This window comes from Populus trichocarpa, chromosome 15 (assembly GCF_000002775.5).
Source record: "Populus trichocarpa isolate Nisqually-1 chromosome 15, P.trichocarpa_v4.1, whole genome shotgun sequence".
NCBI classification, from domain to species: domain Eukaryota; kingdom Viridiplantae; phylum Streptophyta; class Magnoliopsida; order Malpighiales; family Salicaceae; genus Populus; species Populus trichocarpa.
In genome coordinates this window covers 12,245,366-12,261,950 of record NC_037299.2, presented here as the reverse complement: position 1 = coordinate 12,261,950, position 16,585 = coordinate 12,245,366, and the positions used below count along the sequence as shown (strand labels likewise).

General features: G+C 31.0%; 2 protein-coding genes across 2 annotated transcripts; one reads left to right on the top strand and one right to left on the bottom strand.

The window, feature by feature from the left end:
- The first annotated feature begins 3,164 nt into the window (after positions 1-3,164).
- On the top strand, positions 3,165-5,346 carry LOC7456635 (uncharacterized). The gene has a single exon (XM_002322255.4). The coding sequence runs from the start codon at positions 3,418-3,420 to the stop codon at positions 5,074-5,076; it is 1,659 nt and encodes a 552-aa protein (XP_002322291.1). The 5' UTR covers positions 3,165-3,417; the 3' UTR covers positions 5,077-5,346.
- Positions 5,347-10,709: 5,363 nt separating this feature from the next.
- Positions 10,710-11,942, bottom strand: LOC18105863 (CASP-like protein 1F1). Its single transcript, XM_006374505.3, has 3 exons — positions 11,615-11,942; positions 11,413-11,536; positions 10,710-11,318 (listed from the first exon to the last, which is right to left on the bottom strand). Exons 1-3 carry the CDS (start codon positions 11,812-11,814, stop codon positions 11,097-11,099), a joined length of 546 nt encoding a protein of 181 aa, XP_006374567.3. The 5' UTR covers positions 11,815-11,942; the 3' UTR covers positions 10,710-11,096.
- Between the last annotated feature and the right edge of the window lie 4,643 nt (positions 11,943-16,585).

Below are 16,585 nucleotides of genomic sequence, written 5' to 3'. Positions count from 1 at the left end.
GATGATCATATATATATATATATATATTCTTTACCATGCAAAATTTCCAGAAACAAAGTTATACATGTGTCTAGCCTGAGCTGAATTAAAAAAAAAAAAACTAATATAAATTAGCTTGGTTTATTCAATGAAAACAATAAAAATAAAATGGACTGAATTACATGATTAATTTGCTCAAATTATAAGATCTTGTTAAATATTGTCGTTCAATTATGCTTTTGAGGTTTTTTTTAAATTATTTAACTTTAAATTAGTTTTTTTAATGTTTCTTAATTATTTTGATATGTTATTGTAAAAAATAAATATTAAAAAATAAAAAATATATTATATTAATATAATTGCAAATAAAAATTAACTTTTGCTTCACCGAAGCCACTGTTTGTGAATGTGATTGACTGTATTCTTCTCGCTATAAAGATGGTCACGGTCGGCATAGAATAAATAAAGGTGAAAGGAAAAGTCAAATTCATGCACTTGGAAACTCGAACTTTCGGAGAGATTATCTTCGACTTCCATTGTATATCCACTCTGTCATGACCATCTTTTATTTCTTTGTCGCTGGTGAGAGGTACCTTTTGGCCAGTGCTTCAATATCCTCTCTTTTTTTTCTTCTTTTTTTTTTTTTTTTCTATATTTTTATACATGATTGGTAAACCAAACCCGAGATCTAGCCTGGTAAAGGGGTCTGGATTACTTGTTTGTTGATCAACGAATGAGACATTAGATATTTGTTTTTCTCAATAAGATATGTTTTTTTTTAATTAAATCAACTTGATAAATCCTTTTTACCTTTTCTCTTGGATAAAAATAATTGTATTAAAAAGAAAAAAATTATACAAAAATACCATAAACATGCCCTTATAAATACAATAGTGGGTTACCTACAAAACTTAAAGAGCGAAAGCAAACTCACAACCGATTTACTTGTGGTTAGAATACAAACCAGAAAAATCAAAACCCAGAAACTACACTATTCAGTTAATTCATACAACATTTAATAACCATTATTTAATATTTATTTTCATTGAGATTGTGTTTAGGAATGTGATGTAAATCGTGTTTTTTAAATTTTAATTTTAATTTATTTAAAATTAATTTTTTTATATTTTAATATGCTAATATCAAAAATTATTTTTAAAAATAAAAAATTTTATTTTAATATATTTTTAAATAAAAATTACTTTAAACTATAATCACAGCTACAATAAACCGTACCTAATTTCATGATTAACAGTTGGCATATTTTATTTATTTCCCGCTAAAAAATCAACAGTAAATTCTCAACCATTGAAGGGCATTCACGTCCTATTAAAAAAATGACCTGACCATGCAAATTTAGTATCAACTGACACATGACCTGTTAGGTCAAGGTCTGAGAAATCTAAACTAAACTCACAGCAATTTACTTCCTCACAGACCAATAAGATTTCAAGGTTCAGTCACGTAGTTCGCAATGTCCAGTAAACTAACCAATAGAGAAGAGCTGTGAGTTTAAGGAAAGGGAAGAGCAGACATGGAACTTTCGTTGTTAAAGCTGTCACTCCAAAAATGATGTTGCGAAAGGGACATTGAAAAGAAAGTGGGACCCGATAGTAATGCTTACGTCTGCTGATTATTAAATCTCAGCCATTGATTCTGATTATCTGAAAACACTTGACTTCCGGCTCAATTCCCAACTCTTTTAACTACTCTCTCTCTCTCTGCTCTCGTTCGTCGGTTGTGCGTGTTTAATACGTGCCCGTTTAACGCGCCATTTTACTTTCGTTGACCCCGCCGTTTTCGTTTAGCTTTTCTTAAAAAAAACCAAAATCTATTTTCGAATTAATAAATTTAATTTGAACATTTAAAACTTTTTGGTAAAACATTTGTTTGGCAGATAGATTTATCAAGAAACATTGAGCCCTTAATTTACATAAATTTTGAGATTTTATGATGACATTAAAATTGGTCTAAAACATGTGATATATTTGTTAATGAATTGTAACTCAATTAATGTTAATTGTTTTTAATCAAAAACAGAAAGAAATCTTGATTTCAAAATTTTTTTATATAGCAAAAAATAATAATAATAATAATATATTTATTTTGAAAGATATGATTTATTTACTCAAGATAAAATTAATATTAGGTAATTATTTACTTTATAACGGGTTATGATATTTTAGTTATTTTTTTTTGTATTTGCTTTAAATTCTAGGAGTTTTTATTTTATTTTAATAGAGTGCTTGAGAGAAATAGATGTTAATTTTTAAAATACTTTTTTATTTAGATATATATCAAGATAATATATTTTTTATTTTTTAAAATTTATTTTTGATATTAATTAAAATAATTTAAGAACAAAACAATGATTGCATCGCCTAGCCAAACACCTCATAATTTGTGTTTTATGATTATTTTGTGTTATCAAATAAAATAAAATCTAAAAATTACTTTCTATTTTTTCACTTTAAAATATAATAGCCATGTTCAGTCCATCTTTTATTATTAAATATATTTTGGATCTATCATTTTAAATTAAAACAAGCCCAATTAGCCTCTTCTTTTTCATTGATGATGTGTAATTATAAAGTTAGAAACTTCAATTTTTTTTTTTGTATGAAATAAACGAGTTTAAACTACAAATAAAAATTGAAAATTTAACTACAAAATAAACTTATATTAAAAAAAACCCTCATTTATGATTTTTTTTTTATTCTTATTTTCTAATGATTCTACTATGTACAATCTTTGGTTACATATGATGTAATTTTATCATATATTTAGAATAATATAATTTCTTTATTTATGACTAAAAATTACATTTCTATATTGTATATCACTAACAAGTACCAACTATTCATTCTTCATTTTATTGCTAAAATAATGTTACTTTGACTTAAATATTTTTCTGAAATTAAAAAAAAATCTTTATCTTTTTATCAAATCAATAGAAAAAAACTGTTTAAAAAAGATTTTTCCATAAATATCTATATCACAATCATATTTATTTGGAATTAACTTTCGATGGAATCATATATCTTAAAAATAATCCAACTATAATTAAAATACAAATATAAAAAATAGTACAACATCCCAACTAAATTTTAAACTGCAAAATTCTAAATTAATTAAATTTTAAAACCTTCCTAAAAAGAAAAATAAAATAAAATTCTAACTAGCTGATAGCCCTGGAGAAGCCTGCATCTAAAATATCCAGACTCACCATTCCCAACACCAATTGCTAGTATTTCTTCTCACTCTCTCTTTGCTCCGTCGTTACACAACACTGCCTCCTAGCCGCCGCCGCCGCTACCACCAGCACGACCACCAGCCAGCAGCCCCTCTTCTTTCTCTCTGTAGCCTCTAGAAAGCAGCAAAAAAAAAACCTTAAAAACCCCATTATCCTCTCTTTTCTTTCATTTCTTTCAACTCAACATGAAAATACCAGAAAATGACCCAATAACTCTGTCAAACAACCTCTTACACTCCCTTTTAGACCAACAAATCCCATTAATACAATCTTTCAAAGGGAAATGGAGTTTTATAAAATCCAAACTTGCTGATCTCCAAGCCCAACTCACTGATTTTTCCGAGTTCCAAACTTCAATCACTAACCCACTCTCTCTTGATCTCCTTCACTCTGTTTCGCAAACTCTAAATGATGCTCACCTTTTAGCTGAAAAATGTCTAGATACAAACTTGACGGAAGGGAAGCTTAAGACTCAAAGTGATATTGATTCAATTTTAGCTAAATTGAATCAAAATGTGAGAGATTGTGAGATTTTGATCAAAAGTGGGGTTCTTCAAGATGGAATTTTATCTGGGTCTGGCCCAAAAAGAGAGCTTGTTAGAGCTGAGTTTAGGAATTTAATAACTCGGTTGCAAATAGGGAGTACTGAGTCGAAGAACGCGGCTATGGACACGGTTTTGAGTTTGATTCAGGGGGATGATAAAAATGTAATGATTGCTGTTGCACAAGGTATTGTGCCTGTTCTTGCTAGATTACTTGATTGTAATAGTTGTTTTGATATTAAAGAGAAGAGTGTAGCTGCAATTTCAAGAATTTCAATGGTGGATAGTAGTAAACATGTTTTGATAGCAGAAGGGTTGTTGCTTTTGAATCAATTGATTAGGATTCTTGAATCAGGAAGTTGGTTTGCGAAAGAAAAAGCTTGTATTGCACTTCAAGCTTTAAGCTTCTCGAGAGATAATGCAAGGGCGATTGGGTCTAGAGGCGGGATTTGTTCATTGTTAGAGATTTGTCAAGCTGGAACACCTAGTTCACAGGGTCTTGCAAGTGGGGTTTTGAGGAATTTGGCCGTGTTTGAGGAGATTAGAGAGAATTTTATAGAAGAGAATGCTGTTTTTGTTCTTATTGGGCTTGCAGCTTCTGGAACTGCATTAGCTCAAGAAAATGCAATCGGTTGTTTGTGTAATTTGGTTAAGGAAGATGAAAATTTGAAGCTTTTGATTGTTAAGGAAGGGGTTGTTGAGTGTTTGAGGAATTTTTGGGATTCATGTCCTCCGGCAAGGAGTCTTGAAGTTGCTGTTGAGTTGTTAAGGGAGTTGGCTTCCAACCAAGCTATTGCTGAAGGGCTTGTTTCTGATGGGTTTGTTGTTAGGCTTGTGGCGGTGTTGAATTGTGGGGTTCTGGGTGTGAGAGTTGCAGCTGCCAGAGCTGTTTTTGAGCTTGGTTTTATTATGAAAACTAGGAAACTAATTGGTGAATTGGGGTGCATTAGTCCATTGATTAAAATGTTGGATGGTAAGGCTGTTGAAGAAAAGGAGGCAGCAGCAAAAGCATTGTCATTGCTTGTGTTGCATGCTGGTAATAGGAGGATTTTCAGAAAGACTGAGGGAGGAATAGTGAGTACAGTTCAGCTATTGGATCCTTTGATACAGAATTTGGATAAGAAATACCCTGTTTCTATATTGGCCTCTCTTTCAAATTCTAAGAAGTGTAAGAAACAAATGATTGCTGCTGGTGCTAGTGTGCACTTGAAGAAACTTATGGAGATGGATGTTGAAGGATCTAAGAAGCTCTTGGATGGTCTGGGGCGGGGTAAGATTTGGGGTGTTTTTGCCAGGCCCTAGCATGGACTTAATTCTTCCATGTGCTTGGAACTTGAATCTGAGGATGGCTTGTTAATCTGTATGTACATTGTTTGTGTTTGCTTTTACTCTTGTTTTGTGTTTGCTTTTTTTTTCCCCATATGTTTGTTAAGTTGCTTTAGGACTAAACAGTTTTAGCTTAGTTTCCGCTGGAAAACCTCTTCTTTTTAGGGATGAGATCATGGTTTGTTGACCTAAATACACTGGATTTCATGTTCTTTATGCGAAACTGAATAATAGTAGTGTTTGTAATGTGTTGAGATCACACTTATGATATACAGTACTTATTGAAAATGTTGTTTTCTCATGACAGCTAAATGCAAATAATAACCAAGGCAGGGTTAATTGTATTGATTGTGCAAAGTCAGTACCTTTCAGTCTCTCTCTGAGTTGTCTGATAGGTGAAATGGTTATTTTATGATCTTAATAGAAAATTGGATATTTCACTAAATTCAGATCCTGGTGAGAAGGGACTGCATTTTCCATGTAATATCCTGGTGAGTGCCCACGGTTTTCTTAACTGAAGATTGTTATCGAGTTCCTTGTTTTATAAGGAGTTCAGAAGACTTGCTATTTGACATTCATTTCTACTCCTTCAGGCAGGTTAATTTTGCTAGTGTTTGCTGGGTCCCATATTCTTAAAACTTCTGCAGTTATGGTCAAGCATAAAAATGTTGCCAGAACAAATCTTGAAGTTTGACATAGGTCTCTTCATTGATGTATATGGCCCTGCATTTATTCTAGGATCAGATTCAAATCCTTCCACTCGTGTTGGTGTTAACTTGAATGGTTAAACACCTTCTATCGGCCACCTTAGAGGGCGACAGGGTCCCAGAATGATTTTCTTCATGGATATTCTTGATTTATTTTCATATATCAGTGATCGAGATAGTTCCAATTATTTTTTCCTACTTTAGTAGTTTGATGGATATTGGATTGATGGTTACCATATAATAGTGGGTCTAAGCCATGTGCATTTGTTCTTGACCATGTGCATCTGCACTATGCTATACCTATTGCACTCTTCTGCTGGCAGTTACCTTAACAGGTAAGGTCTTCGGACCTACCAAAAGTTGCTTCCTTGTTTCGGCGTACTTCTTTAGAATCCCGTCTTTGATGGAGAAAATGGGATGAACTTACAGCTCATGCTTTGTTGCCGTGTGAATTCCCCGGTTGGATTTTGTGGTCCATGATCTTTTTTTCTTTATACCTCTGTTTTTAATGAAGCCCTTTTCTAATACAAATTGTTCACACACCCTTCTACTCGAGGAATGGGGTAAAGCTCCATAAATTGAAGTATCTTTCCGTTCTTTAAATGGATGACATTTCGAAATGAAAGGTTAAGCAATTTGGTTACCAGTCTTGAACCAAGGTAGATAACGAGTTCACCCCATAAAGGAGGGTTATTGAGAGATGACAGGTTAGCTGATTCAAGGGTCTTGAACCCAGTAAACTGGAAAGATCTTACTGTGGTGAAATGAAGAAACTTGAGTGGGAGAAAATGGTCTTGCTTGCTTCCATTAGCTTTCTTGGCAGCCATTCATGAATTGTAAATTAACTTTGGAATGAATGCCCTCTCAAAATCCTTTACAGCTCCACTAAAACAACTTATCGTTTTCCTAACGATTCCCAAACTTACCAACAAAATTGCAGTTTCCTACACGCAGCTCTATCAGTATTCTACATGGTTACCAGTACAATTAGCGGTTTCGTTTCTGTACATGCATGCAAAAAGCATAAGCAAAGTGCTGATAAATCAACACTTTGTTTGCTCGTATGGGCAGGCCCATAGAATTAATGGATGCTTTCTATGATCATGGTCTTGAGAAACAACAGTAAGAGCCCATAAATAAGGGTGCAGTGCAGAGGAGAGAGGACTCAAGCAAGGTCCAAAGATAAATTGTTGTTTATAATTCCAGGAGGTCCAATAAGAGTTTGAATTGTTAACCCATTTTTGTAGACGAACTTTTAGCCCCTGTCCATTTGCGTTTTATGTTGTTAAGTAGTATGGATGTGATAGTAGTTATTTTATTTGAAAATATATAAAAATAATATATATTTTTTAATTTTAAAAAATTATTTTTAATATAAGTATATTAAAATGATTCAAAAACAATAAAAAATAATTCCAAGCACATTATATTTTTTTAATCACAAAATACAATTTCAACCGGAAAAACAAACATCCACACCCGACTTTTCATTCATACCCGACTTTTCATTCATATGTAACAAAGAGTGGCTTGAAGATTTCCACACAGTTGTTCAACCCAGCTTGCTGATTGATCCGAGAAATATGAGCTAAGCTAGATTTTTAGGTCACCTAAATAAGATATTAACACGTTGAAATCCAATTAACCCATGTTGATTAACCTTTCTAAACTTGATCCAAATTTAATTGGGTCATTACTAATAATTTTTTTTAAATAACAAAACAACGATGGTTTAATAAAAACATGTAGCCGGTGAATCTAATAACCTAATACTACCTTCTCCTCTCTCGGTCGAGTCAGTTTGACAAATATGAATTCCTATTCTACAATAATTTTCCTATCAAATATCAAGTATACTGGAGAAGAGATCAGGGTTATCTTGGTTTAGTTGTTGCTTGCCTCGATAAAACTTTCATCTACGTACTAGTTGCACATCTGCCTCTCCAACATTTTCTAACCCTTTCTCTCTGAACAACAATCCCCTACTTCATATTGACAGCAACGTTTGAGAACTGCTGCTCAAAATCCAGTTTGTTCGAAAGGAGGATCTCACTTTCATGTGCCCGAGTCCCACACGTGCATGTGAGGCTGTGAGCAGATTTCCCAAGTCCTAACACCATTTGCTAATCAAGTGTATTAAGGCTTAATCATATCAGAAAGCAAACTCATGGAGTTGGCCTTCGGTTAAGGTCATAAACACACCACTTTCGAGCTCAATCCGAACATTACTAGATGCTAGTTAGCCCTAGTCCGTTTTTTACGTGCTTGCATTTGAACGATTAGTCAGTGGTTAATTATTAGTACTCGAAAACTCAATACCCGTCATGACAGGAGTAATCTGATCACCGTAGAAGAAAAATACTATCAGATACTGCATTTGATTCTCCCCCTTGTAAGCAGGAAAAACGGCAAAGAGAAAAAATGGAGAGAAAGAGACAATAAAAGCACATTTACTAATTGTAACCCTTTTTATTTCCAAGCCTGCAGAAGTGATAGTAAGCATCAGCAAGCAAACCATTGAAAAGTAAGACAAAGTAACAGAAGTTTTTGGCTCAATATTTAAAATCCTTGCACCATCAGCGATTTGTACTCCTATTGGTTGTTATAGCCCTTTTCTCTTCCATCTCTTGGAATCATGCAATAACCCTCCCCTCCATGTGGAAACTTGCCATCAATAAACGATGTTGGGGATCAGTATCGTGGTGGTTAAAGAAGTGGTTGGCCTTGTAGACCTACCCTTCGGAAAATCCAGTTTCGTGGGCCTTGACTGGATTTGGTTATCCCTCGGTGGCTCGGCTTCAGTCTTGTGGTGGCCATTGACTGAAGTTATGGGCGTATTCCGTATTCAGAGGGGAATTTATCAGTCTCTTTCCTGAAGTAGTTGTTCGAGTTCTTCCAAAACTAGTTGTTGTGTCTGCTGGTTGTGTTGTTGCCGATCTTGCTTCTACTTCATGCTGACTATGATTTCTAATAATTGTGACATTCTAGTCTCATCGATCCGCCATGGCTCGTCTAGCTATGTTACCAAATTGTAAGAGAGCTTAAATTGATAAGAGCAAAATTGAAATACTTTCGAAATGAAATGCTTAATTACAACTGAAAAATGATTAAACTGAGAACAAGAAAGTGACTAAAAAAAATCCAAGATGATTCCTAATCTACCTTATTTTCAGCTTAAATAACCCAAATAATGAAATAACTAGAATCTGAATTTTAAAGGGAACCAATTTGTATTATGAATGGGGTCTTTTGGATTAAATGATATATATTCAGCCATATATCCATGGACCACTGCACATTGATGGGAATTCGTTTAATAATACTTCAATTTTTATTTTATTTTTTTGCATTAATGATATATTAAGTCTGATTTTGAATAGAATTGACTAATGCTCCAATAATTTTATATAGCCATTAATGTATCATTGTAATACATTTTCAAAATTTTCAAGTTTTGTTTGGTCGTTAAACCTTTTGCAACGGTTAATTAACGGTTGGGATTGTAAAAGTTAATTAAACATGATTATGGCTATATAAATAAATAAATACAATTTCTATATTGGGATTATTTTTTACAGTTGGAAACAAAAAAAGAAGAAAAAAATATAGCTACTACATTTAATAATTCCCTTCCTGTGATGAAAATAGATAAAAAAAAAAGATAAATAAGAGAAAAAAATAATTTTTTTAATAAGAATCTTATAATTTTTTGAAAACATATATGATTTTTTTTTATTTTTCTGTAGATATTGTTGGAGAATAATATAAATCATATCTTGGACCTCACCTAACAGCTTTAAATTATTAGGTGAGGCTCCAAGATATGATTTATATTAAGTTTTAATACATCTTTTTAAGTGAAAGTGTTTTAAACTTGAAATTTGCACAGATTTACATTAAATATCTAATAATTATAACTTGTCTCATAAATTTTTTTTCGAAAAAGAGGATAGAGAAGAGCAAAAGAGATTGTCTTTTATTATTAGAATAAAGCATTCATTAGAAAGTATACAATAGAAACACACTTACTCATTGTAATCCTTTCTATATATTCATACCTCACTTCTGACAACTCAACTGTATTTTTTCAATTTCCAGAATTCAATTTGCCTAGAATTGCTTGCAGATGTGATTCTAAGAATCAGAAATGAAAAGCAAAGTAACGACAAATAAGACAAAGCAACAAAAGTTGTTATTCTATTAATAGCGTGTTTGTTCTTACGGCTAAAAAATTAATTTTCTCGGATAGTATATTAGGTTTGATGTTGTATGGAATTGGCTCGAACTCCAATAATTTCCTCGGAGTTCTATGAATGCAATTAATTGAATCCCTCTCAAAGTAGAATCCTGTTAATACTATTTCTCGATAACAGATTAAGATTACATCATGGGCATCCTGCGTTCTATATATGTTTCTTCTGGGAAAATTCCTTAGATGTTTCTCGGCTTCAAGCTCACAACACACATTTATTTAGATAGTATTTGGATTATGATATTGATTATTTTTTAAAAAGTTTTTTATTTAGATAATAAATTGTTAATCCTACTCCACATTCATTATAATTTTTATTAAGAGACTAAATTACACCTTATTTTTAATATAACTATGGAATATCTTATTTTGACATAATTGGATTTTATTGAGATATATATTGCGTTTTTATGATTAAAAAAGGAAATATCCATTTATAATTATTAAAATTAAAAATTAATTGAAAGGGTAAAATCTGATACTCTAATTACAAGTAGAAGACTTTTTACTTCTAACGTATATTTTCTCGATATAAAAATATCAACATTTAATATCATTATATGCAGTGAAAACTCTAAATATGAATATCTATCTTGGTTTATCTAAATAATAGAAATAGAATATGAATATCTTGGTTTATCTAAATAATAGAAAAGAAAAACCCATTAATTTATGCTTTATTAATTTATTGGATGTGGAAATAAAGAAGAGAAAAACAGGAGTACAAGCAACTGCATTCAATCCTCTCCCCTTTGTAAGCAAGAAAAAAGGCAAAGAGAAGAAAAGGTGAGAGAGAGGTTGTCTTTTAATGGAATAAAGCATTCATTAATTAGAAATTTTACAGCAGATTTATTCACACTTTATATTTATGACAACTCAACTGCATTTGCCTAGATTTTCTTGCAGATATGATTGTAAGCATCGGCAAGCAAACCAGTCACAAACAGCACCAAGTGAAAGAAATTGTTTCTCTATTACATAATTTGCCTTGCACACATTTTATTTCTGCCAACTCATCAACTGCATGCATTCAATTTCTAAGCTTCCATTTTCCTTGATTTGCTTGCAGATGTGATGGTAAGAATCGACAAGCAAATCAAGTTCAAGTACGAGATTGTCACAGAAGTTTGTGCTCTATTACAGAATTTGCCAAAGTTATCACAGATTTGCATCCAGCCAGTGTGGCTGTTCCCATGCTTCCCCAAGAAACCTACTGTAGTGGCAGCAGCACATCCACCAACGACCAAAGACATCATTGCCTGTTAATTACCATCAAAATTCCACAAAGACTGCATCAAATAAAAACGAATATTTTGAGGACTAGATCATACAAGATGTTACAAAAGAGTATACCAAATCATGAAGGAACAAGAAGAAATAGTGGTTTGGATTGGAGCCTTGACGAACAACAAGGACAAGAAATAGTAAGGACAGTAGAGAGAAGCAACCAACAACAATATTTGTGAAGGCAAGAAACCTGACAAAACAAAGGATTCTTTTCAGTGAACTTACAAGTTTAGTAGCAGCTTGTTTATGTGTTTTCAGTTTATCTTACTTGAATTCTGGAGAGTAGCTATATCTTGCGTCGAGTACAATTCCTCCAATATCAATGACTTGCTTGCTGGTGATCATGAGCCATGATGAGGCTACTGAGGCTGCAATTGCTACAATTCTGAAGAAAATTTGCACTCCAATGAAAAGTTTTTGAGTTTTCAAAGGTTGGTTTACGGAGAACTTTGCTTCATTGTTTGGCATTTTTTTAATTCTTTCACAGAGAGAGTAGCTAAGAAAAAGGCTAAACACAAAAGCAAAGACAGTACAGAAAAGGGGGAGGTATATGGGGGCAAAAGGCGCAAATGAGAAAGGATAGGGATGACAAGATTGGGATGATATGGAGGCAATTTATAGAAGAGAAAGTCGAGGAACCCTTCTCATTCTAAATCATTGAGGGAACATTGTTTATTTATTTATTTATTTTTGTTATCGTCATTTTTAAAAGCCAAATCATAAGAAGAATCTGTCAATTTGAATTCTTTAATGAATGTGTGTAGGAAAATATAATTGGTAGAATTAGAACTATAAATATTCGTAATATGCATCAGAGTCCTTTGAAATATATATGCAATTAAGAATCCTATTAATTAATTAATACCTTTTCTATAAAGTTATATCATTGACGTAAAAAATGTTAAACATAGGCTTTCTAAGTTCATGTGTGAAGATTATTTATTTATTTATTCTTTTTTTTTTTGTGCTCTCTTTCTATAATTCAAAAGTGAGACCAGTACCCCTATGATATCCTGATTTGATATATAAAGATAAAATATCCACATGTGGGTTTTCATCAAAAAGAAATTCTTCAAGTCCCACCAAGGAAAGATAGTGTTTAATTTGCCTATCAAACATGCAAAGGCTGAAAATGAATCCAGAAACTAATGATATTAACAGATCAAAAGGAGATTGTTTTTTCCTATTAATGCCCAAAAAGAATTTTAGCACGAAAGCAAAAAATCTTTAAAGTCTAGCTACTCTCGCCAACCCAATTTCCCACAATCCTCTCTTGTTCGAACAAATTTTAAAATGTGATTGAGGTTAAAAACCTCAAATTAATACCACGTTATAAATTTTTAGTATTTTTTAATAGTTTTTATATATTAATGTGAAAAATAAAAAAAAACTAAAAAAATCATTTTAATATATTTTTAAATAAAAATATATATTAAAAAAAATATCTTCCACGAGAAACACCCCCTGACCTAGCTATTGTGGCAAAATCTTGTAATGAAAAGTTCCAGCTACTATTCGGAATGGCTTCCGCGGATAGAGATTAAATCCTTACCTTGTCGAGTCTTAAATAAATCATCTACACCCGAATTTGTGCATATATATAATGTTGAATCATAAAATGGAAAGCATACTTGTATGAGAATAATAAATATTATATTTTAAGAATTCGTTTAATATTTTTGGTTGAGATAATTATTATTTGATATAGTATTAAAAATTTACTTACTAAAATGTTACTTTACCTTCTTAAAAAGTTTTCACACCAGTCAATTTAATTAATTTATGATGATAATAAGGCTCTTATACTTCGACTGCTACTTAATAGTTAATTAATAACACTACTTCTTGAATGCCCAACCGATTACGATTATAAAAATATGGGGATTATAAGACTCTTATATATGCTTAGCTAGCTGCTAATTAAGAGCACTAACTTCTTGTTTGCCTAACCGATAATATGCTAATTTTATTTAATTTTCCAAATACTTGAGATAAAGATTACATTCAGCCTCCAATCGTCCTTCACAAATCTCGCAAATAGCTACCACTACAAGAAAAAGGAGCTAGATTGTGTACACGCAAAGGGCTTTTGATATTTGTGCTTTAAAATTCAAATCTTTACACTCCATAAATAAATGAATTGTCTGTTCATATTTGGCATTGTGATCTAATTATATTTTTTTTAAAAAAAATAGTTTTAAATTAGTTTTTTTTTATGTTTTTTGGATCATTATGATATACTAATATTAAAAATAAATTTTAAAAATAAAAAATATATATTATTTGATGTATTTTTATATAAAATATTTTAAAAAATAATATCTGCTATATTTACAAAGAAAACAAATACCGGTTTAAACGGTTAAAACTAGATTAACTAAAACAATTATTTAACATCATTTTTGAAATTAAAATCACTCAAACTTGAAATTTGTTTCAGAGATAAATGCAACTAGACCTAGAAGAAATATTAAAGGAAAGAGAGTATTATATATATATATATATATATATATTAAAAGGTAATATAAATTATATCATGGGGTATGTATAAAAAAAAACATACTAGTATATATAGTAAAAGTAAACTACTAATCATATATTAGGGAGTAATATTAAAGAAAAGAAATATTGATTTTACATAAAAATTTAAATTTTTAAGTTAAGATGATGTTATGATATGGTTTTTAAGTTTTGTTAATCAAGTAATTATAAATCATATATTGAGGTGTCACTTAATAGTTTAAATTTTAGATTTAGATGATTCTCTATTAATATATTTTTACTCTAATTTTATTTTTGTTATAATTTTTTTTAATATCAAAGAATTATATTAAGCTAGGGTATATTTAATTATGTGTTAGTAATTATGCAATTTTTAATACATAAAGTCCTTAAACCTAACTGACTAACAATCAACACCCACAATCAATGTAGATTTTAGATCTACACATAAAAAAAAATAATCGATGCATGGAGCATGCTTGTTTAATTACTTGTAGTGATCTAGGCGTGTAAATGCCTTTTCCAGCATATTTATGATGCATTCTCCATTAATTTACTGATTAATTTGAAAAAAATAAAAAGTTCATGGTGCAAAAACCCAGAAAGTTGTCTTGTATATTACTCTTGTTTTTGTTGCATATATAATTCTATAAATATTTTGGTAGTGATGTCTAATCTTATTAATTCTCGCTTCTTCTTTTTCTTTTTTTATATAGGAGTACTAATGTAATAAATATTAACTCTATAATTTCTTATGGTTGATATATATATATACACACACACACACACCTAAATTCTAAATTCATGGTACATGAATTTTTTTTTTTAATTATTCATGAAAAGGTTCATTATATTTATATAATTCTCTACCTAAATTAATATTCCCGCGCTTAGTTATAGTAATTGTAGAGCACGGGAATAATAATTTAGGTAGGGAATAATCTAAATATACTTTTCATGAATAATTAATTTTTTTTTGTTTTTCTAATTAAACCATCACTTGCTTCTTCTTCATGCTTAATAATAAATTATTGAGTTTCTCTCTTTTAAATCACCACTCTGAATTACAATTAAAAAAAAAACTGTGAAACGCCTTCATGAATCTAAATTTCTTTTTTTAAAAAAAAAAACAGAGAGAAATAATGTTAAGAAGCAATTTTATCTAACTTTCTTGGAAAGATGAGTGGCCCCTCGTCTGTTTTGAGTGATGAATATTGATATCATGATTGAGATGTTACGTTCATCAACAAACTCTGATCAGATCCTTTTCTTCTTAGCCAGAAATAATTATGATTGTTTGTTTTCCGGAGAGGATACTAAGGCTGTTCGTCAGGCAAAAGCCATGTTGGGGTCTCTTTTCCATTTTGAAATAGCCAGTCCTTTTCCCCTCTTTAATTTATGTGGCCGACTGTCGACATGCACCCTCGTGTATATATCGACTTTGCTAAGATTATATATATATATATATATAAACATTAATTGTATACAAATAAATATGGTGTAGCGATTGTATTTTATTAGGAGATAATAGCACGATAAATAAATTTATTTTGAAGATTTTTACAACAGAGTGTTGTTAATTTATTGAGTCATCATCTACTTTTTCCCAGAAATAAATTCATCTCCATTATAGGTCGTAGCACTAGTGGTTCCTGTTACGCGTTTGGCCTGTCTCCATTATACGTGTATATTTTGCCCTAAGACCTCCAGTGAGTTGCTTGCAAACATCCATCATATGTATATATCATATCAGCAATTACTCAGTAACAAGCATCAATTAACAATTGTCTTTGCATGGCGTAATTGGGATATAAAAAAAATTAAGAAGCTGTTAATAAACTAATAATTTTAACTTAATCACGAGGAGTATAGCTCAACTGACTATGTTCTTTATTTGCTCTCTAGAGGTTACTAGTTCGAGTTTCATAAATTTTAGGGTTACTGAAGGCTTACATGGTCATTAACTTCAGGACTCGTGGGATTAATCGAGGTGCATACAAGCTGCCCGGACACCTACGTTAATAAAAAAAAATTAACTTGCACCAGAAATATATGAAAATATGGTATTGGATTTTGATGGTGGGTTTTATTTACTTAGCTTCATTATTTCATCAGTAATTTGAAACATCAATAAATTCATTGATGAATAATAAATTCCCAACAAAACTTTGATCGATAATACATGTTTCTCGATAACTCTATCAGTAATTTACATTTGTATATTTAGTCTTTAACGCATGGTATTTATAAAATAAAAAAGAAACATGTGCATAGGGAGGATCAGGATTCAAGAAAGTGAAATTGATGGGAGAGACAGAAAAAAGAAAAGGCAATTGGTAGAATAAGAAGATCATTGGCCCATGACTGATTCTTCAATGCAGGCATCGATAAAATATTGATTTAATACGCATTTGATGTAGGAGATTTTAGTTAAATGTGTATCCTTATGATAACACGAGCCTAAATTTTGGTCCAATCAAAGATTTTACATTCTGAGGAAGTAAACTAGATGTAACAAATTAAGGTTTATAAAACATTTAAATTAGACTTAAAAAGGATGTTTTTTTGGTTTAATTTATTTTGTTTTTAGATTTTTTAATTTATTTAGGTTGGTTTTTAAATTTATTTTTGTAAGAAAGTCTACTGGATGCAGCCAGTCAAGGCTTAAAAAACTATCAAATTAGAGTTAAAAAGATGTTTGACTAGTCTTGTTATTTAATGAAAGTTTGTTTTTATA

What these genes read in the sequence shown, in the direction of transcription:
- LOC18105863 (XM_006374505.3), bottom strand. Translation starts at nt 11,814, where the DNA reads ATGCCAAACAATGAAGCAAAGTTCTCCGTAAACCAACCTTTGAAAACT. An exon ending in AGCTACTCTCCAGAATTCAA is followed by an intron (nt 11,537 to 11,614) that starts GTAAGATAAACT and finishes TTGTTTTGTCAG; the next exon opens with GTTTCTTGCCTTCACAAATA. An exon ending in TCTTGTTCCTTCATGATTTG is followed by an intron (nt 11,319 to 11,412) that starts GTATACTCTTTT and finishes GGTAATTAACAG; the next exon opens with GCAATGATGTCTTTGGTCGT.
- LOC7456635 (XM_002322255.4), top strand. Translation starts at nt 3,418, where the DNA reads ATGAAAATACCAGAAAATGACCCAATAACTCTGTCAAACAACCTCTTA.